General features: G+C 42.1%; 1 protein-coding gene across 1 annotated transcript in view; it reads left to right on the forward strand.

Annotated features, from left to right (window-relative positions):
• LOC126412318 (semaphorin-2A-like) overlaps positions 1-23,914 on the forward strand; it is a 786,039-nt gene that overhangs the window by 601,902 nt on the left and 160,223 nt on the right. The window contains exon 3 of the mRNA XM_050081839.1: positions 7,907-7,958. Within this exon, the coding sequence (XP_049937796.1) occupies positions 7,907-7,958 (52 nt within the window). The remainder of the gene's footprint in view (positions 1-7,906; positions 7,959-23,914) is intronic.

The following is a 23,914-nucleotide window of genomic DNA, read 5'->3' on the forward strand; positions in this document are numbered from 1 at the left end:
CGGGAAATAATTCCGATCTTCAAGTGCGTTTTTTTCTCTAAGTTTTCATTATGTGTAGTGTTTTTTTATTTGTGAGGTCTTGTGCGTGTTTCTCTTATAAATTACAGTAAAGAAAACAGAATGCAAGACCTGACACATAAAAAGACACCACACATGATGAAAACTTAGAGAAAAACGCACTTAAGGATGGGAATTATTTCCCGAAACGCGTCGTGCAAAATATAAACAAAACAAAAAAAACGTGACTGGTAGCAGTAATTTACTTATAAACAAACGATTTACTTTTAGAATAAAATTTATAACGTTAAATAAAAACTGTTTAAAACGTATTAAATGTAATATTAATATATTAAATAAATACTTACCAAACGCATTTTTATCTTTGTCTTCCATCTCATCAAAATCTTGCTTCAGTGCTACGCAAACTTCCCGCCAAGCATTCTTTGTAGCAATACGATCTCTATACGCATCTAGAGTTTTGTCCCACAGAACAGGTCTTACTTCCACCAAGGTTATCAAAAGTTCAGTATCAATTTCATCCATTCTTCTACACTTTTCAGTAAACAAGAATAAACACAAATGAATAAAACGACACTACAACGAACTAGTCGACGCCGTACGGCTCAAAACCGTCCAGTGTGAAAGCATGCACTTAGTCACGTAGGCCACTGTTGTCGAACTTGCCGTACGGCGACCGTCTGTTGTAGTGGCAAGACACGGCTGCAGCACGGCACGGCAGCGGCATTTTGCCGTCGCCGTATAATGTGAAAGGCGCCATACATTTCTTCACACCTACAGCCGTACGGCTTTTTGCCGTACGGTCAAAACCGTATAGTGTGAAAGCGGCGTTAGCGCTTCGCCGCTGCAGGTCACACGCAAGAGCGCGCCGTCTGCAGCGCAGCCTCTCCCTGATGACGTGGCGGGGACTGCGCAGGAAACTGCTCGTTCTGCGCACCAAGCACCACTGTTCACTTGCAGACAGGGGCCTCTCAGGCATCCAGTGTGCTGACGTTCAGCTAGCCCTAAACTCTTCGAATCGTGCCAATAGATCGATATGAACTGATCAAAACAGATGCGATGGACTCACATAATGTCGGGTGGGCCACAAGGATCAGCATTAAGAACATTGTTATATTTCATATTTATAAACCACTCATCTTCAATATCGATAATGGCTCTTACACTCCGGAAGCACATTGTACGCTGTTGTGACTCTTCGCGTAGTATTAAATCTGTGTTCTGCACGTAATTCCGTATGGCACGAAGTCCAGGTGCAAGTCATTCAGTTGAGGTCACGTCGGCTTCTTCCTGACGTAGCGCAGTAATTCCACAGATAAACCTGGAATTAGTACTACTTTCGTTTCTGCCGAACCTTCACGTAATTGAGAGATGAATGCTAGGCTAATGTCAGAAGCAAATATTGCGTGTCCGATGGGATTTGTTCCCGCGACCTTTCAGCTTCTAGGCACGTGCTTTGTCGCTTCTTGACCAACAGGTACGTTAATCTGTACCATTACTTTTTGTGATTAATGACATTAATGACTGCCGTAAGCAAATTTATTACCATTAGTAGTTATGTAAGGAAAACTGTATCCTTGATGTAGGATGTGAGGTGCCTATCACGATGTATTAGGAGCTGAATATCCTGATCTGCAGTAGATAAATAAAACAAATATTTTGTGCATTAGTTGCCCCACAGATTATAGGTATATGGAAAACGCCGGAGGTGCTAGTGAAATAAATATTAGTTCGCTATGGCGTTCAATGAGACGAGCATCAGTTATCATAAAATGAACGTGATGTTCATCATAAGATCAATAGTGGCAATTAATAAAAATTTAATTCCAGGCTGTTCGCTATTCTGACATATTACTCCTTAAAAGATAGAGTATATATGTATATATATATTTCTCAGTATCTCCATACGTGTAATTTGTCATCTTTCTGGGGAAGCTAGGCCACTTTTGCATTAATTGCCTCATACGAAAGAATCTGACGGAAAAATATACCAATGTCTTTTACACAATAACTCAATGGGATAAAGCTGATCTTCCACCCGCTACCCCTGTGGTCTTCTTCTGAAACACGTTATAACGTTGACTGCAGTATCATGCTGCGGTGGGGTAATATTTCGTGGATGGATACTGAAACTGTACGCTGTTAGTGTTGCTGTCTAGTTTATCTATGGATTCACTAGTCATTAATTACATTATATTAATATTCCGCAATGTGCAGGGTACAAGTACTTATTATTTCAATGTTTTAAAGACAATTTTTTCATTCTTCTCTGTCAGCTTTGTTTCTAATCACGGTGCATACAGTTTTAAACCGCGCATATCGTCAAGTAGAATCATTATTTACACTTGTATGTCTTCAGGCGAAAACATATTGCCGAGAAGAAATTGCAACAGCAAACAATAATGAATGTAAAGAAGTGAAATTTCGGGAATGCATTTGTCTAGCTAAGACATTTAACTGATTAACATTGCAAGATGACAGGTGAACATAAGCGCGAGATAAGCCGTTGCAAATTTGATATTCTAGTACATTAATACCCGGTGTAGCCGCCAGACAGTTGAAAGCAAGCACGCAGATGTGCATGCATTGAGCTGTGCAGGTGCCGGGTGTCAGTTTGTGGGATGGAGTTCCATGCCTGTGGCACCTTGTCGGCCAACATAGGGACGGTTAATGGATGACGCTGGAACTGTCGTCGCGATGTCCCATATGTGCTCGATTGGAGTAGATCTGGTGATTGAGCAGGCCAAGGCAACATGACAAAACTCGGCAGAACATGTTGGGTTAGAAGAGTGGCACGTGCGCGAGCATTTCCATGTTGGAAAACGCCCTCTCGAATGCCGTTTATGAATGCAACACAACAGGTCAAATCACCATACTGATGTACAAATTTGCAGTCAGGATAGGTCATAAAATCACGAGAATTCTACTACTGTCATAGGAAACCACATCCCAGACCGTAACTCTAGATGTAGGTTCACTGTGTCTTGCACGCAGACAGGTTCGTTGCAGGCCCTCAACTGGCCTTCTACTATGAAACTTCCTGGCAGATTAAAACTGTGTGCCGGACCGAGACTCGAACTCGGGACCTTTGCCTTTCGCTGGCAAGTGCTCTACCAACTGAGCGACCCAAGCACGACTCACTCCCCCTCCTCATAGCTTTACTTCTACCAGTACCTCGCCTCCTACCTTCCAAACTTTACAGAAGCTCTCCTGCGACGGGGCGTGAGTCGTACTTGGGTAGCTCAGTTGGTAGAGCACTTGCCCGCGAAAGGCAAAGGTCCCGAGTTCGAGTCTCGGTCCGGCACACAGTTTTAATCTGCCAGCAAGTTTCATATCAGCGCACACTCGGCTGCAGAGTGAAAATCTCATTCTGGCCTTCTACTATCCAAAGCCGGCCGGAGTGGCCGAGCGGTTCTAGGCGCTTCAGTCTGGAACCGCGAACCGCTAGGGTCGCAGGTTAGAATCCTGCCTCGGGCGTGGATGTGTGTGATGTCCTTAGATTAGTTAGGTTTAAGTAGTTCTAAGTTCTAGGGGACTGATGACCTCAGATGTTAAGTCCCATAGTGCTCAGAGCCATTTGAACCATCCTAAAAACACGGCCTTTACTGGCAAGGAGGCAGAACCAGCTTTCATCAGAAAACACAACAGACCTCCACCCTTCCCTCCCATGAGATCCCGCTTGATTGCACTGAAGTTGCAGACGGAGGTGGTTTGGGGTCAGTGGAATGCACGCTATGGGCCGTCTGGTTCGGAGTTGTCCTTGATGTATCCGATCTGTAACATTTGGTTGTGTCACTGTGGTGCCAACTGTCTCTAAAACTGCAGCTGCAGATGTAGTACAATGTGCCACAGGTATCTGCCAAACGCGATGGTCTTTTCACTCGGTAGTGCCACGTTTGGAGCCCGGTCTTCTTGCGACCGTACGTTTGCGTGGCCACCGCTGTCAGCAGCAATGTACAATGACTATATTCCTGTTCCGTCTATCTGCAACATCGCAGAAGGAAATCCAATTTCTCGTAGCGCTACTTCACGACCTCGTTCCAACTCTTTGAGGTGTTCGTAATGGCCGGCCGCGGTGGCCGTGCGGTTCTAGGCACTTCAGTCCGGAACCGTGAGACTGCTACGGTCGCAGGTTCGAATCCTGCCTGGGGCATTGATGTGTGTGATGTCCTTAAGTTAGTTAGGTTTAAGTAGTTCTAAGTTCTAGGGGACTGATGACCTCAGATGTTAAGTCCTAGTGCTCAGAGCCATTTGAACCATTTGTTCGCAATGGCGTCTTTGTCACCTCAAACGCATTCTCGACTAACATCAACTGACCACGTCCAGTCTCAAAAGTAAACAACGCTCACGACGGTTACAGCATGCATTTGAAAAAGGGTTCAAATGGCTCTGAGCACTATGGGACTTAACATCTGAGGTCATCAGTCCCCTAGAACTTAGAACTACTTAAACCTAACTAACCTAAGAACATCACACACATCCATGCGCGAGGCAGGATTCGAACCTGCGACCGTAGCAGTCTCACGGTTCCGGACTGTAGCGCCTGGAACCGCTCGGCCTATGCATTTGAAGCAAATCTGATTTGCATCCTCATACTGACACTACTAACGCTTCTCTTAGGTGACTATCACGAAAATTGAATAGACATCTTTCAGATGTCGAAAGACACCTACTAACTTTCGTTTATGTAGCACAACTCTTCCTCGGTGTTGCGAGTTTTTTGCATTAGTGTACATACTGTGTACTTGGTATCTCCATATGATACCCAAAACATTTTATGTGTATTTTATCATCCTTATGGGTAAGGTAGGCAACTTTTACATTGATAGCCGTAAACTAAAGCATCTGGCGACGAAAAATATATTCATCTATTGACACAATATCTCAGCGGGATACAGACGACTTCCCCCGTCCCCCGCCCACATCACCACCGTGCTCTTCCTCTGAAACAAGGTATAACGTTGACTGCAGTGATCATACTGCGGTGGAGGAAGATTTCTTGCATGTATGATGAAACTACACACAAGTAATATTGCTGGCTAATTTAGCTGTGAATTCGCAAGTTGTTAATTAGATTACGTTAACATTGTAGTCGAATTAAGTTGGGTGATGGTGAGGGAATTAGATTAGGAAATGGGACACTTAAAGTAGTAAATGAGTTTTGCTATTTGGAGAGCAAAATAACTGATGATGGTCGAAGTAGAGAGGATATAAAATGTAGACTGGCAATGGCAAGGAAAGCGTTTCTGAAGAAGAGAAATTTGTTAACATCGGGTATAGATTTAAGTGTCAGGAAGCCGTTTCTGAAAGTATTTGTATGGAGTGTAGCCACGTATGGAAGTGAAACACGGACGATAAATAGTTTGGACAAGAAGAGAATAGAAGCTTTCGAAATGTGGTTCTACAGAAGAATGCTGAAGATTAGATGGGTAGATCACATAACTAATGAGGAGGTATTGAATAGAATTGAGGAGAAGAGGGGTTTGTAGCACAACTTGACAAGAAGAAGGGACCGGTTGGTAGGACATGTTCTGAGGCATCAAGAGATCACAAATTTAGTACTGGAGGGCAGCGTGGAGGGTGAAAATCGTAGAGGGAGACCAAGAGATGAATACACTTAGCAGGTTAGAAGGATGTAGGTTGCAGTAAGTACTGGGAGATGAAGAAGCTTGCACAGGATAGGGTAGCATGGAGAGTTGCAGCAAACCAGTCTCAGCACTGAATACCACAACAACAACATAACATTCCGCATCATTCAAGATAGAAGTTCTTTTTATTTTAATTTTTTAAACGCAGTTTTTCGCTTTTCTCTGTCAGCTTTCTTTCTAATCACGATAACTACAATTTCAACATGCACATATCGTAAGGTAGAATCATAATTTACCCATATATGTCTTCCTGCGAAAATGTTTTAGATTGTGGTACATTTGCGAGATAAATGTTTTAGCTCGATATACAACACATCAGAGGGCGCCTTGAAGTCGAATGGCCAATTCTGAAACTGCTAGACGTGCTGTTTGCATATGACCTTAATACCAGGTCTCCATTGTATTCGATTTTTGGAGAGTCGGACAAACTCACAGTCAAAAATAATTATTATGGTTCGATTGTTCATTGGTGGAAAGTTCCACTGCTCTTCAGTTCTACGTACCACAATAGTCCCTTCGTTGCTATGCACTCACAGTTCTTTGAACGGGTCGTAAGAACCATTGTTGCAGCATTGGTACAATACTTACAATGAATGTTTAAATTTAAGGTCAGTGTCTGTGACAACATCTGTAGTTGTATGTGTTGAGTAAGCGTTATTACTGCTTCTTTTCTGGGATATCTTAGCTCTAGACCGAAGCTCTATAAGCGTGTTACTAAGAAGTATTGAATCTCTAAAGAAAGTTAATTTTGCAGCTCAGAACAGCATAGAAGGTGCTGAAACGTCTCTGACAGACTAAAAATATAAATTTGTGCCTTCTGGCAGACTGTCTTCTTCGTGGACCTCACGGTCTAGGAACAAAGTATGGTTATAGGATATCAGTAACATTTACAACTATTTTTACGTCGCACAAGATTTACCTTAACCAGTCCAACGTTGTCTGAGAAGCCATAATAAATTGAGATTGAGCATTTTGTGGTTTGAGTCAAGCATGAAAGTTCGGAGAAGGATATTTTAATTCTTCTTACGGTATGTTTTAAGGGAGAATATACGAATGCAACAACAAGAGAGACTAGAAATCATTTTGGCGCATAGAGTGGAAGCGTGTGTTGGCAACAGCGACGCAGCCGTTGTGCGGGGATCGACCGGCTTAGCGGTAATGGAGAGGTTTAGGCCGTGTGCCGACACCGGATTTGGCACTCAGATGACTTTCCTCTCAACACAGTAATAAAAATTACACCGCGGGAACACTTATCACTGTATGGTAATACATCCTTTTTCTAATTCTGCTTTAAGTGTGCGACCTCATTATGGAAATAACTATGCAAAAAGTATGGCTAGGACGGTAAGTGCTTTCCTGCTCTCATTCGGCGTAATCGTTTGATAATTATAGATTATGAACAGCATTAATTCGTTTTACATGTATTTGAGTTTGATTTATAATGGCTTGAAAATTCCCTTCACTCACCTCTATCCTCTTGCAACGACGTAACATTCAAAGTGTGAACTTCATTAAACCAAGCAGGAGAGGCTCAATTCTTCTTCAGACCTCATACTATCATTTATTTACATATCCCCGATGCAGTGAGAGATACACTATCTCAGTTTATCAGAATATGGAACGAATATCCATTAACAATTTTCATGACGATGGAGCTCGACGAAGGATTAGTCCCCTTTGCATTACCTGTAATAATTTGTCCTCCCTGCTTTACACGTTATGCATTATCCATACGTTCTAGTGAGGACAATATTGTGAAATACAACTTAACTTACTTCTAATCCCTACAATTACATTGCTTCCAATGTCTCTAGTATTTGAGGGCCTTCCAGTCTTCACAGTAGCGTTGTAATTACCATTGCTATAGATGATCTACTGATTGTTGTTGATCTGTTGGTTCAAATATAAAATGTAGGCTTGTTAATGTGCTTCAGAAGCCTTTGTGTAATAAATTATTGTATATCTGTATTTGTATACGAGTATACCTGACTTTCGTATGGCAAGGGCCATTTCAGATAGTTGCGACAATTTAGAGACAACAGTAAAGTGTAAAATACATGATACCAGAATTATTAAGTTAATTAATTACTCTGAGGTACTGACGCAAAGCCGTCTTTGATATAGAATATTGCTGGGCGCTTGCACGTCGTATTTTGTTGTTAATTTTACTTGTATCCTCCTTAAATGTTTCTGATATTAATGAAAAGATAATTTCTGACAGAGGTCTTCCATTGTTACAGGGACCGAGTGTTCCGGCTAAATCTCAGCAATATCAGCCACTCCAGCTGCGAGGTGAGTTCTGATTTAGGAGGCTAAGTGGTTTCTTACCGAACATTGTTACATCGGATCTGCCCACATTTATAGCCGTGTTAGTGCGTGGTATTGGATATTTTGTATCCCACTACGAATTAACACATAGGTTCAAGACTAATGTAACTTCCCATGTTCACAACGTCATCTAAACACGATGAAACTGAGATGTTAGCCGTGTTTCAAACGAAGTCTCCTAATTTAAAAGAACACTTTCGAAAATTATAGTTAGTATGAAACATTGTGCCAGACGTTTTGAAACATTGCTTTAGGTGTTAAGTTAAATGCTCGTTATCTTTCTACCTTCGTCATCAGATAGCCCTGAACAACGTAGAATCCTTAAAGCTTACTTCATGCCTTCATTCCTTCTACCTTTATTCCGACATCTGTTCTTCTGCACCGCTTCTTCCTATTGCCCTTTAAATGAAGAACTTAAAAATTTAAATAGGCCTAGACAGGTGACTGTAAGGCGGAAGACAGGACGCCGTTTTTGCATTCATGGCTCCGGAAAGCAAACCTAATTTGATACAGTTTCTTGGCGTTACGTTGTCGGATGTTCATATGAGTTCGTGTTACCGCGAATACTGTCAGACCGCAGTTATCCTTTCGCATTTGTTGTGGCTATACTTGGTCGTCAGTCTAACGCAAACGCCTGGATTACTTACTCGGATCGGTGTTAACGGCATAATATCGTTTAGAGGGGCTTCACACACTATTTCTTGAAACTTTCTCATAGATCAAACTGTGCGAAATCCAGAGATTTGAAACCAGCGTCATTCTTCTCTGAAGTAATGCTGTTACCAACTAAGCAGCCCACGAACATCTCACAACCTACCCTCATTTCTACGATTTCTATTTCGGGGGGGGGGGGGGGGGGGTGAGAGAGCTGTGTTTTGCGTCTGTGATTTTTGATACGTAGGTACTGACAAAAGCTGTGTGGGCGGCTTGTGAGTATCTAGATGGATAACTTAATCGACCAGCGCGGTTTCCGCGATAGGCAAACTTCATGGTTCAACTGTGTGGACTCGTAGGCAACACGCGGTTTTAATCTGCCAGGATATTCAAAGCGTAAACTCCGTTGCATAGCAAAGAAAAATTATTTGGCGGGTCACCTGCGTTACAGTACACAACAGATCAACAAGTAATAACTAAAGGAGATTCGAGTGTGACGGAATAGTTCGGCAATACCGAATACCTCGTCTCTTCTCTCTGTCACTGTTGCGACATGTGACGTCTCCCACGTTGCTCTATCAGTTGTGTCGACAGCTTGTCAGCATTGATTTCCTTGCTGTTCAAGAAACGTTGTGTTTCAGTCTTGTAAACTTTCGGCAAGTAAATTTTCAAATTTTTTTTTATCAAATGCCGGCCGCTGTGACGGAGCCGTTCTAGGCGCTTCAGTCCGGAACCGCGCTGCTGCTACGGTCGCAGATTCGAATCCTGCCCCGAGCATGGATGTGTGTGATTTCCTTAGGTTAGTTAGGTTTAAGTAGTTCTCAGTCTAGGGGACCGATGACCGCAGATGTTAAGTCCCATAGTGCTCAGAACCATTTGAACCATTTTTTTTGTATCATATATTAGATGAGTGTCAGTTATAACTGCTGTAAAACATATTCCACGAGTATTAGTTTATTATGCACTGGCCGTTTTTTAATTGGCTACTTTTTGTTTATCGACAGAATGGATATTCTTCTAAGTTAGTTTTCCGGATTATACGGAACATCTTCTGTTCTGATGCAACAGTTCCTTGTTTTTCTAAGTGTTGTTATGCACCTGCTCCTTGTCTATCCAGAACTGTTTGCCTACGCTTGGAGAGATCACTGAAGAAGAATGTGTTCCATAGTGGAAGTAAAGCCGGGACATCATGTGCATTAAACTGTTCTCCAAAGAAAAGTCACTCACACTTCGAACTAAAACAACATCCTAAAGGAAACAAAGATTCTAAGAAATCAGAAACCTCCCAATAAAAAAAGAAAAAGAACATCTTCAAGAAATTGCAGTTTACTTGTAAGGATGACTCAAATGGCCATCACGAGTCTTTCTATTTTGATGCACCGTCTTAAAGTGACTTGGCACGATCTGCTGTTCCGGAAGACAACGATGCTGATCGTCCTTCTACGCTGACAAATTTTTCGAAGATGGGAGGGGCACAGGATCAATGTTTGGTCATCTCTTTATTGGCCCTCACCGACTACACAGGAGTACAGAGAGGTACTTACAAGGTGCAGTCAAGAGCAAACGACAAAGACGGAAAAAAGTAAGTAAACTGTTAGTGTTTCAAACGTAATCGCCATCACCGTAAATACACAACTGACTGTTAAAGCTGCTACACCAAGAAGAAAAGCAGATGATAAACGGGTATTCATTTGACAAATATGTTATTCTAGAACTGACATGTAATCACATTTTCACGCAATTTGGGTGTATAGATCCTGAGAAATCAGTGCCCAGAACAACCACCTCTGGCCGTATTAACGGCCTTGATACGCCTGGGCATTGAGTCAAACAGAGCTTGGGTGGCGTGTACAGGTACAGCTGCCCATGCAGCTTCATCATTATATCACAGTTCCTCAAGACTAGTGACTGGCATATTGTGACGAGCCAGTTGCTCGGCCTCCATTGATCAGACGTTTTCAATTGGTGATAGATCTGGAGAATGTGTGGCCAAGGCAGCAGTCGAACATTTTCTGTATTCAGAAAGGCCCGTACAGGACCTGAAACATGCGCTCCTGCATTATCCTGCTGAAATGTAGGGTTTCGCAGGGATCGACTGAAGGGTAGAGCCACGGATCGTAACACATCTGAAATGTAACGTCCACTGTTCAAAATACCGTCAGTGCGAACAAGAGGTGACCGAGACGTGTAACCAATGGCACCCCATACCATCACGCCGGGTGATAGATCAATATGGCGATGACGTATACGCGCTTCGAATGTGCGTTCACCGCGATGTCGCCAAACACGGATGCGACCATCATGATGCTGTAAGCAGAACCTGGATTCATCCGAAAAAATGACGTTTTGCCATTCGTGCACCCATGTTCGTCGTTGAGTACACCATCGCAGGTGCTCGTGTCTGTGATGCAGCGTCAAGGGTAACCGCAGTCATGGTCTCCGAGCTGATAGTCCATGCTGCTGCAAACGTCGTCGAACTATTCGTGCAGATGGTTGTTGCCTTGCAAACGTCCCCATCTGTTGACTCAGGGATCGAGACGTGGCTGCACGATCCGTCACAGTCATGCGGATAAGATGCCTGTCATCTCGACTGTTAGTGATACGAGGTCGTTGTGATCTTGCACGGCGTTCCGTATTACCCTCCTGAACCTACCGATTCCATATTCTGCTAACAGTCATTGGATCTCGACGAACGCGAGCAGCAATGTCGCGATACGATAAACCGCAATCGCGATAGGCTACAATCCGACGTTTGTCAAAGTCGGATAGGTGATAGTACGCATTTCTCCTCCTTACACGAGGCATCACAACGTTTCACCAGGCAACGCCGGTCGCTGCTGTTTGTGTATAAGAAATCGGTTGGAAACCTTCCTCATGTCAGCACATTGTAGGTGTCGCCACCGGCGCCAACCTTGTGTGAATGCTCTGGAAAGCTAATCATTTGCATATCACAGCATCTTCTTCCTGTCGGTTAAATTTCGCGTCTGTAGCACGTCATCTTCGCGGTGTAGCAATTTTAAGGGGCAGTAGTGTACATTTCTCGCACTGTGTGACAAAACGGTCCTTGCCTCATGGAAAAATGTTTGCGGCTGCCTACGGAATCGTGAGCGTGCATAGGAATGCATTTCTTCGTCCGCAGCAAACCGACGGCCGCGAACGGGCGGGCCATCACGTTACCAAGGTTGCTTCGAGTACGCGGCACAAGTTTCTTTGGGAAGCCCTTACACATCCTCCATACACTTCCAATCGCTCCCCATTCCATTTCCATATTTCTGCAGACCTAAAAAAAAAAAGACATTTATGTCAGTCGATTTGCTCGTGACAATGTCGCTCACACTGGGTACAAACATGGTTCCGGAGGCAATAGCAGACATTTTTCGTTGAAGGTATCGGGACGCCTCGTCTAGCAGTGCGACAAATGCACTAACAATTATAGCGGTTACTTTTGAAACAATAAACAGTTTACTTACTATTTTTCACCTGTCTTGTTTTCATTTGCCTGCACATTATACATCGGTGATTTCTGCAAATGAAATAAGCCAATTCTCCTAATAAACTGCGAAAATGAGTTCTGGGGCCGGCCGCGGTGGTCTCGCGGTTCTAGGCGCGCAGTCCGGAACCGTGCGACTGCTACGGTCGCAGGTTCGAATCCTGCCTCGGGCATGGATGTGTGTGATGTTCTTAGGTTAGTTAGGTTTAAGTAGTTCTAAGTTCTAGGGGACTGATGACCACAGCAGTTGAGTCCCATAGTGCTCAGAGCCATTTGAACCATTTGAGGTCTGGGTTGTATTACACATAATATTTTGTTCGAGTCTATTTGTACTTTGTGTTTTGACAAATGTTGTTTGTTTCATACAGAGCGTCTCTCCTAAGAGTCGTCAGGGCCATTTTCTGTGGTGTTTCGGCAGAAATATGTAATTTCGTTTCTGCAATTGTAGCCAGAAGGAGCCCAAACAGATGCTGCTCATCACTGCTTTAATGCGACACCCAGTGTCAACAGAAAGCGTCGGTTTATGTGCCTTTACAAACAAAATTATTTTTAAAACAATTTTACATGCCCATTCAGTTGGGCGTCCCAGATTAATCTACTGCGTTATTCGTTTTATCGATACGTATTAAAAGCGACAGTAAAGCATGTGCATAACAAATACTCTAGCAGCGACTAAGTAACGCTATTGCCAGTCCGTATCTGTCAGCACGGGCCAGTCACTCCCGTAGTACTGGTTATTCTTCCTGTTTTTGCCCCTCTTAATACTTACCGATAGAACGAGTAATCCACTTGGCTGATTTGAGTCTACTCTAAGAAATAGACACATCGATTCTTGGCCGTAACAGGCAACAAACCGACATTTCCATCGACACTGGGGGTCGCATGAAAGATATGATGAGCAGTTTTTGTTTAACTCATTCCATTGCAAAACAGAAGTTGTAAATTGCTGAAACACCAAAGAATATGCACCTGACAGTATTTAGGGGAGACACCCAGTATTTTTACAGCCATCTATTCCATATTACCCGGGGATTTCATGATGCTACCCTCCGTTTTACACTTTTTTTATTTCCTTCCTTGTTAGCGATTTTTGTAAATTACTTTATAACTATATACAGGGTGGTCCATTCATAGTGACCGGCTCAAATATCTTACGAAATAAGCATCAAACGAAAAAACTACAAAGAACGAAACTCGTCTAGCTTGAAGAGGGAAACCAGGTGGCGCTATAGTTGGCCCGCTAGATGGCGCTCCCATAGGTCAAACGAATATCAATTGCGTTTTTTTTAAAAAATAGGAACCTACATTTTTTATATTCGTTTAGTACGTAAATAAATATGAATGTTAGTTGGACCACTTTTTTCGCTTTGTGATAGATGGCGCTGTAATAGTCACAAACGTGTAAGTACATGGTGTCACCTAACATTCCGCCAGTGCGGACGGTACTTGCTTCGTGATACATCACCCGTGTTAAAATGGAACGTTTACAAATTGCGGGAAAGGTCGATATCGTGTTGATGTATAGCTATTGTGATCAAAATGCCCAACGGGCGTGTGCTCTGTATGCTCCTCGGCATCCTGGATGACATTATCCAAGTGTCCGGATCATTTGCCGGCTAGTTACGTTATTTAAGGAAACAAGAGGTGTTCGGCCACATGTGAAACGTCAACCATGCCGGCAACAAATGATGATGCCCAAGTAGGTGTTTTAGCTGCTGTCGCGGCTAATCCGCACATCAGTAGCAGACAAATTGCACGGGAATCGGGAATCTCAAAAACGTCGGTGTTGAGAATGCTTCATCAACATCGACTGCACCCGTACCATATTTCTATGCACCAGGAATTGCACGGCGACGACTTTGAACGTCGTGTACAGTTCTGCCACTGGGCACAAGAGAAATTACGGGCCGATGACAGTATTTTTGCACGCGTTCTATTTAGCGACGAAGCGTGATTCATCAACGTAAACCGGCATAATATGCACTTTTGGGCAACAGAAAATCCACTATGGCTGCGACAAGTGGAACACCAGCGTCCTTGGCGGGTTAATGTATGGTGCGGCATTATGGGAGGAAGGATAATTGGCCCCCATTTTATCGATGACAATTTAAGCAATTTAAGACGTGCAATGTATACTGTTTTCCTACGTAATGTTCTACCGATGTTACTACAAGATGTTTACCTGCATGGCAGAATGGCGATGTACTTCCAACATGATGGATGTCGGGCACATAGCTCGCGTGTGGTTGAAGCGGTACTGAATAGCATATTTCATGACATGTGGATTGGTCGTCGAAACACCAAACCATGACCCGCACGTTCACCGGATCTGACGTTCCCGGATTTCTTTCCGTGGGAAAAGTTGAAGGATATTTGCTATCGTGATCCATCGACAACGCCTGACAACAAAAAAATGGTTCAAATGGCTCTGAGCACTATGGGACTCAACTGCTGAGGTCATTAGTCCCCTAGAACTTAGAACTAGTTTAACCTAACGAACCTAAGGACATCACAGACATCCATGCCCGAGGCAGGATTCGAATCTGCAACCGTAGCGGTCTTGCGGTTCCAGACTGCAGCGCCTTTAACCGCGCGGCCACTTCGGCCGGCTGCCTGACAACATGCGTCAGCGCATTGTCAATGCATGTGCGAAAATTACGGAAGGCGAACTACACGCTGTTGAGAGGAATGTCGTTAGACGTATTGCCAAATGCATTGAGGTTAGCGGACATCATTTTGAGCATTTATTGCATTTATGTGGTATTTATAGGTAATCACGCTGTAACAGCATGTGTTCTCAGAAATGGTAAGTTCACAAAGGTAAATGTATCACATTGGAACAACCGAAATAATATAGTCAAACGTACCTACTTACCGTATTTTAATTTAAAAAACCTACCTGTTAGCAACTGTTCGTCTAAAATGGTGAGCGATATGTTTGTGACTATTACAGCACCATCTATCACAAAGCAAAAAAAGTGGTCCAACTAAAACATTCGTATTTCTTTACGTACTACACGAATATGTAATAAAAGATGGGGGTTCCTATTTTAAAAAATGCAGTTGTTATCCGTTTGACCTACGGCAGGGCCATCTAGCGGGCCAACCATAGCTCCATCTGGTTTCCCCCTTCAAGCTAGACAAGTTTCGTTCTTTGTAGTTTTTTCGTTTGACGCTTATTTCGTGAGATATTTGGCCCGGCCACGATCAATGGACCACCCTGTATAATGTACCACAATACGTTGGAGGCCTGTATGTCTTAGGTTAGGCCATTTTAACCAATGTAGTAATAAATTATGCTCACAAATGTAAGTAATGTTCTGTAATACCCGAACCTCGTATGAAACGCTTGGTTAATTTTGAGAAGGCTACTGACCATCAGAGTCTCCACCAGCTTTAAATTAAGTTGACAGCATTCATTTAGTATGACGGCATGTTAACTATAACTGTAAAGAAACTTTAATACCACAGCCTCTTAACACGTTTCGTTGCTGTCAGATTTACCGTGACAAAGACTCTGCAAAGAGAAACGGGACACGAATTACGGTCAGGTCTAAAACAAATGCGTTCTCCGAACGCACTGGCCGTTCCCATTGTGTATGGGTTATTACCATTACTAACGGGCTGTGCACGAAGTCGTTAAACAGAGTGGCCTCGTTAGCAGGCGGCCACACCGAGTAGTTTCGCCTCAGACGGCGCCGGTGCGCACACCTCTCAGCGCTGAAGTGCTGACGCGCCGAGCGGCGACATAATGTACGGTAAACAGAGAGCCGCCGGGATGCGGTCTACCTGTTGGCGGGAAGAGGGCGCCGCGGCTTTCCGATCCTGTAGCGCTTTATTAGCCGAAGGAACTGTTAACTGCTGCCTGGTCCTCTTTCCTTGTAATTACCTACCCCCAAGGTGAGAGTAGTGTTCCTGCGCTCTTCTGGAAGACATTTAATTTTCCCCTCGATGACCTGCGTTAGCCCTTACAAGGGGAGGAGGTAGTGAGCTGCTTCGTTCATCGCTCGAAGCAATAATTGGAAACAACGATAATGGCCGACGTAAACATGTCGTTCGTGGGTACAAATTCAGAATGTACAATGGACATCAGGGCCACAACAAGGGGTTTTGAAGCAAATTTTAATAAAGTAACAGAAAATTACATACTGTTAAAACGTGAAGTACAGTTAATGGGAAGACTTTGGTAACTACCCATTATTCTATGATTTGTAAGGCCATATTTTCACCAATGCAGGACTTGGGCGTACATACTGATAAGAATTTAAATTGGAAGAAGGCTGTCACTGCTTAAACCATTCTATTTTGTACTTTGCGTCATAGTAAGGGTCTGAGAGAAACAAATTACTGATTTTACACACTTTTCTTATACTCATTCAATAATGCCATTATAATGTGAGCTGCCGGTATAAAGCGACATATTTTTCTATTACATTTTCGTAAAAATATGTCAGCGCACACTGTTCATTTTTGTTAATTCAAAAATGGTTCAAATGTCTCTTAGCGCTATGGGACTTAACTTCTGAGGTCATCAGTCCCCTAGAACTTAGAACTACTTAAACCTAACTAACCTAAGGACATCACACACACCCATGCCCGAGGCAGGATTCGAACCTGCGACCGTAGTGGTCGCGCGGTTCCAGACTCTAGCGCCTAGAACCGCTCGACCACCCAGGCCGGCTTGTCTTAATTACTTAGTTTGAGATTACTAATACTAAAAACAATGTAACGCTTATTTTCAAGCTCTTGTTTTCTGGAGATTATTGGTTTCAAATCAGGCTTTAAAACTGATGTATCGTCGAATGCAAAATGCGTACGCACATCTTAAACACAACAAGATAACACAGGAAACTGATTACCGTAAGTACGACAGTACAGTGTAGCGTGCGTTATCGCATAGCATTTTAAAGCTAAAGCTTAAGATGGAAAAACTAAACAACACTGTCTTTGCTGTTTCTGTAGAAAAATAGAAAATTAAATTCCAATATGAGTTACTGTTTCAAATAACAGGAGTGAAACAGAAGTGTATTCGATATTGATGTTCTGTGTTAGGTATTTTCAATGTGATAGGTACCGAACATCACTTTTACACAATATTTCAAAGAGAAACATAGGAGAAAGTGTACACCTTTGTTTCATTTTTGCGTAGAATGCTGTCTTTTCATTTGGTGCTGTTGATTAATTTTTCTAATACAGTAACTGGAACGAAGTTGTGTCAGTCATGAGCAGTATGCTATACAGCACGTAACAGTAAATTTTAAACTTGCGCAAAATTTTATCTCATTCATTATCCAAGACCGTGCTCGATTTTATCGACCAACTTAGTGTTGCTACTTCTTTCTTCGCTTATTACAGGTTTTTAAATTTTGCTGGCATTTTATTGCTGTACGTACTGCATAAACATAAGAAAAATTCCTCTTCAGTTGCACTCCACAAATACTGTATTGTATGTATTGTAGGTGTATTGTATTTCAGCTACTTTTTGAAGTGTTAACTCTGTGGCAGCTTGAAATTTACAGATAAGGCATTTTTATCAAAAAACAAAGCAAAAACTCGGTTTGTGTGGGTATCGCCTATAACGACCGTCAACCGTCGATTCCTTCTATATGTTTGTAACGGATTTCTACTGTATAAAGATGTTGATGATTACAACACTAGACTGTGCGGCTGGTCCCGGCGGAGGTTCGAGTCCTCCCTCGGGCATGGGTGTGTGTGTTTGCCCTTAGGATAATTTAGGTTAAGTAGTATGTAAGCTTAGGGACTAATGACCTTAGGAGTTAAGTCTCACAAGATTTCACACATTACAACACTAGAGCAATAAATAACCGCCATTACTCTTCGTTGCAAGCGTATTGAATAATGGTACTATAAAATACGTGATCACTTACCAAACGATTTAAAACCTCTGACACACATAGCAGAGCGTTGGCGATAGACTAGATTACTCTCTGTATTCCGTAGAAGAATATAAATTGGAGTATATGTATTGCTTCAGAAATGGATGCAACCGTCATTAAACTACATAATTGTCGCCATTACAAAAACCTGTCTATAAATTGTTACTCGTTTTTAATTCGGTCATCAACAATGGGATTGGTTTGATGCAATTCTCCGGCTTCGCAGCAATGCATTTCGTTACCACATATCATCAAGGGTCTGCCTTATATCTGGGCTTCTGTGCTAATACTTCCCTGAGTCGTAGCAGAGTGCCATCGTTATTTACTATGTCACACATACAGAGCTGTGATTTTCATAAACCTTGTTCTGATCCCAAGATTTATTCTTTATGTTACCCTGTGTATTTCTGCGTATAGCTCAAAAATGGCTCTGAGCACTATGGGACTCAACTGCTGAGGTCATTAGTCCCCTAGAACTTAGAACTAGTTAAACCTAACTAACCTAAGGACATCACAAACATCCATGCCCGAGGCAGGATTCGAACCTGCGACCGTAGCGGTCTTGCGGTTCCAGACTGCAGCGCCTTTAGCCGCACGACCACTTCGGCCGGCTCTGCGTTTAGCTTCTTCGTGTTTCCATACCTCTGCGATAGCTAAATCTACCAGTCTCATCAACCTCCGCCATGCGCCGTAAGGTGGATCACGAAGTATGCATGTAGATGTAGATGTAGATGTAGATGTAGATTCAGAAGGGTCTTTACTGCAAGTGTAATACTTGGCCATCCACAATTTTCACCTGTTGCGTACAACTCTACATTGCCGGCCGCGGTGGCCGAGCGGCTCTAGGCGCTTCAGTCCGGAACCGCGCGATTGCTACGGTCGCAGGTTCGAATCCTGCCTCGGGCATGGATGTGCGTGATGTCCTTAGGCTAGTTAGGTTTAAGTAGTTCTAAGTTCTAGGGGACTGATGACCTCAGATATTAAGTCCCATAGTGCTCAGAACCATTTGAACCATTTTTTGAACACCTCTATACTAATTTTCCTTCATATAAACACGAACGTACGTTGGTAAGTAATGAGATGAAAATTTCGTGTAACGATAATAAGTTGAATGAAGTGTAAAGGATTGTTGTCTTCTTCTTTTCTTTCTACATCTACATCGATATTCCGCAATCCACAGTACGGTGCGTGGCGAAGAGTACCTTGTACCACTACTTGTCATTTCCCCTCCAGTTCCACTCGCTAATAGAGCGAGGCAAAAACGAATGACCGTCCGCATCCGCATGAACCCTAATTTCTCGTATCCTTTCTCCGTGATCCTTACACGCGATGTTTGTTACGGCAGTAGAATCGTTCGACAGTCAACTGCAAATGCGCGTTTTCTAAATTTTCTCAATAGTGTTTTTCGAAAAGAACGTCGTGACGAGACTCTGCCAGCAACGCATGTCCGGACTCCAGCTACCTTTTCTTGTTGTAGTCCTTCAGGAAGGATCTGTGTCCAAACTTCTTGACACACATTGTCCTGAGTCCATCTCGCCACCACTCGTAATGCCGTTATTGCGCTTCAAGAAATTGTTTGGGCGATGGTGCTCCCATGTCCTTCCTGAGAATTATTCGACCTCTCTTGAAGTCCTGACCATCCTCGTGCACGTCCTCTGAGCATGTTGTGTTGCGACCTCCATGTAGAAAGACCCTCTTATGTTAGAACAACCTGATAGCCACTCTCACACGTTCAACTGTAGGAATGAGTTTTCTGTACTGAAAATTCTATAAACATGCTCCCATAAGGAAGACGTTTTAATCAACATATCCCACAGGCATTAAATACTTCAGTATCAGTTCGATAGTGTTCGGCGAATGCGATAATGCTTTAACACTTTCTGTCTGCGTCATGTATAAATAATCCGACAAGTTTTCGCCGATTTGGTTTAGGACTGTGCAGTGTTGCTACATTGTCACCAATCGTGCCATAATTTTTACTTATAGATATTACATCTTCTTCTTCCAGTTACAATATGTTAATTTCCATTCGCTTGGAGATGCAGATTTCTACAGCGTGAGAAGGAAAATATAAGACTAGCCTGCATATTAAAATTTTTTGTCAAGTGAATTGCTGAAAGTAGGTGTTCTTGAATCAATTTCTTATGCTTATTCTAGAAATAACTACCGTTTTTACCTATCAGGTCAGATTTTTACAGAAAATAAGAAGTTATATTTTGACAATTTTCTCTTCTGAGCGCACAAATATATTCAAACACCATTTCACACAAGCTGAGTTTTTAATCAAAACACATTTAAAAAATAAAATAATTTTTTGTAAAAACTCGTCAGAACTTTCATAATTTGTTTCTTGACTAGCTTGTATAAAATCAAGAAGTCAACAGTATTACATAAATTTTTAAACTTTCTCTTCTTTCACTTCCGTGCAGATCCTTGTATTTGACGACTACCCTCTTCAGCATCCAACAGTGGTTGGAAAACATAGCAGCTGCCCAGTGCCGCTGGTACCTCCTCTCAATACCTCGGTGAAAACGTTCACTCTGCTCTTCAATAACGTCTCAAATTCCTGGAATGTAGTCGACATGTGAGTGTCGAAAGTGGACTTTCACACTCATTTAACAACTTATCTTCTTGAAATTTTGCAACTCCATAGCACGCTCTCAGTAACTAACGGGAAGGCGGTCATGCACCTTCCTCTCTTTTCTTCATTGTCTTCTCAGAATCTTCATCCTTCGTCAGTTTCTTTACTAAGAAAAAAATAAAAAAAAACCTCTATGCAGGTTCCATCCCTTCTTTTGTCCACAATCTTAACCAGGTTTCATTTTAAAATAAGCATGGTAAGCTTTTTACTCAAAGTCTGTTTAGCCAAAATGTGATACAAAATATTTAGATTCTTCACACAGGTGTCTCTTGACATAGTAGTAACTATCAACAGTAGGAGAAGTGTTTTATTAATACTGTCTTAAGTATACATTAAAAGCAACGGTGGTAACATTAAGAGTGCAACGGGAATTCCACTGTTAAATGCAGAGGAGAGAGCAGATACGTGGAAAGAATACATTGAAAGCCTCTATGAGGATGAAGATTTGTCTGATGTGATAGAAGAAGAAACAGGAGTCGATTTAGAAGAGATAGGGGATCCAGTATTAGAATCGGAATTTAAAAGAGCTTTGGAAGGGATAGATAACATTCCATCTGAATTTGTAAAACCATTGGGGGAAGTGGCAACAAAACGACTATTCACGTTGGTGTGTAGAATATATGAGTCTGGCGAAATACCATCTGACTTTCGGAAAAGCATCATCCACACAATTCCGAAAACGGCAAGGGCTGACAAGTGCGAGAATTATCGCACAATCAGCTTAACAGCTAATGCATCGAAGCTGCTTACAAGAATAATATACAGAAGAATGGAAAAGAAAATTGAGAATGCGCTAGGTGACGATCAGTTTGGCTTTAGGAAAAGTAAACGGACGAGAGAGGCAATTCTGACGTTACGGCTAATAATGGAAGCAAGGCTAAAGAAAAATCAAGACACTTTCATAGGATTTGTCGACCTGGAAAAAGCGTTCGACAATATAAAATGGTGCAAGCTGTTCGAGATTCTGAAAAAAGTAGGGTTAAGCTATAGGGAGAGACGGGTCATATACAATATGTACAACAACCAAGAGGGAATAATAAGAATGGACGATCAAGAATGAAGTGCTCGTATTAAGAAGGGTGTAAGACTGTAGCCTTTCGCCCCTACTCTTCAATCTGTACATCGAGGAAGCAATGATGGAAATAAAAGAAAGGTTCAGGAGTGGAACTAAAATACACGGTGAAAAGATATCAATGATACGATTCGCTGATGACATTGCTATCCTGAGTGAAAGTGAAGAAGAATTAAATGATCTGCTGAACGTAATGAACAGTCTAATGAGTACACAGTATGGTTTTAAAATAAATCGGAGAAAGACAAAGGTAATGAGAAGTAGTAGAAATGAGAACAGCGACAAACTTAACATCAGGATTGATGGTCACGAAAATGAAGTTAAGGAATTCTGCTACCTAGGCAGTAAAATAACCAATGACGGACGGAGCAAAGAGGACATCAAAAGCAGACTCGCTATGGCAAAAAAGGCATTTCTGGCCAACAGAAGTCTACTAATATCAAATACCGGCCTTAATTTGAGGAAGAAATTTCTGAGGATGTACGTCTGGAGTACAGCATTGTATGGTAGTGAAACATGGAGTGTGGGAAAACAGGAACAGAAGAGAATCGAAGCATTTGAGATGTGGTGCTATAGACGAATGTTGAAAATTAGGTGGACTGATGAGGTAAGGAATGAGGAGGTTCTACGCAGAATCGGAGAGGAAAGGAATATGTGGAAAACACTGATAAGGATAAAGGACAGGATGATAGGACATCTGCTAAGACATGAGGGAATGACTTGACTTCCATGGTACTAGAGGGAGCTGTAGAGGGCAAAAACTATAGAGGAAGACAGGGATTGGAATACGTCAAGCAAATAATTGAGGACGTAGGTTGCAAGTGCTACTCTGAGATGAAGAGGTTAGCACAGGAAAGGAATTCGTGGCGAGCCGCATCAAACCAGTCAGTAGACTGATGACCAAAACAAAAAAAAAAACAACTTAAAGGTATGAAGGGCCGTACTGAGAAATTTTCCTACAACAATACGCATAACCTTCTGGCACGGCAATATTCTTTGAAGTCAGATTGCGGCGAAACTGTACGTGATAGGAAAAAACTGAAAACGGATTTGGAATCAGCGTAATGAGTTTTCATGCATCTGGCACAATGCAGACTAGTGACAATAGAATACGTAGAGCAGGGATGATAACTCCAACAAACTTCGAGTCTACTTGTCGCCAATAGACTTCATTACATCTCCCGCTCAGAGCACAGAATTTCTATATCCAGTTCTAGAAAATATTAGGAAATAAAATTCTTTCCTCGCGTAAAATGAACTGTAGCTTTTCCAAAAACCATTACTTTCTGTTTAAAATTGGTTTGTAGACTTTCTCTGACTTTGCAGCATGTAACAAACAATACATAACTTGATAAAAATAATGGTCCTTATCTCAATAAACCATTACACGAATTTCCATTAAAACATAACTCGATGTGAATAATCGACACCAAATCTCCGTAAACTTAAACTTTTGTTCTTTCGGAGGTCTGAGGGACCACAGCCTTCGGCAGCCTTTTGTCCAGATATTCGACAGTGCCATCCGTTTTTAGAGGCGTTCAGTTAGTCGTTATATTAAATGAGAATAATATAATTTCTGGTATCACGAAAGTCGCATATATATAGTGAGAAACATAATAAACAGTTGATGACGTACGTGAAACGAACACTAGGTAGGCGGTTGCGAAATCAGAACAATCGCTTTTAAGGCAGTTCTGACATTCAATATAACTCAACGTGTTTGCTGCAGCATGCTGATGATATAACTGAGTTCATCAATAACTCGAAAATAAATGTAACTTTTTCGTGCCTAAGAACGAATATGAACTTTTCTTTTTCAGTATGTAACATTACTACTCGTCAGAAAATACTTTTATAATTTCGAAGCCATAAATACCACTGGTCTGTCGTTCATAATTCATGAGGTGCATAATTTCGTTTCATCCATTGCACGAAGCATCAATATACATCAGTCTCAAAAAGGGCGAAAATAATTCGCCATTTAACTTGTTGACACGATAGGAGGAAAACAGCCAGGTGCAAGTGAGATTCACGCTCCGCAGGTTCCGTAGAAAAGTATACGGATAGTTCATCTATCCCGGGAATAGAAAATGACAGCGATTCTCGTCTGTTATTGATTTTGATACTGACAACATATTGATCCCGGGAATTCGAAAACTTTCGAGA

Source organism: Schistocerca serialis, chromosome 7 (assembly GCF_023864345.2).
Source record: "Schistocerca serialis cubense isolate TAMUIC-IGC-003099 chromosome 7, iqSchSeri2.2, whole genome shotgun sequence".
NCBI classification, from domain to species: Eukaryota; Metazoa; Arthropoda; class Insecta; order Orthoptera; family Acrididae; genus Schistocerca; species Schistocerca serialis.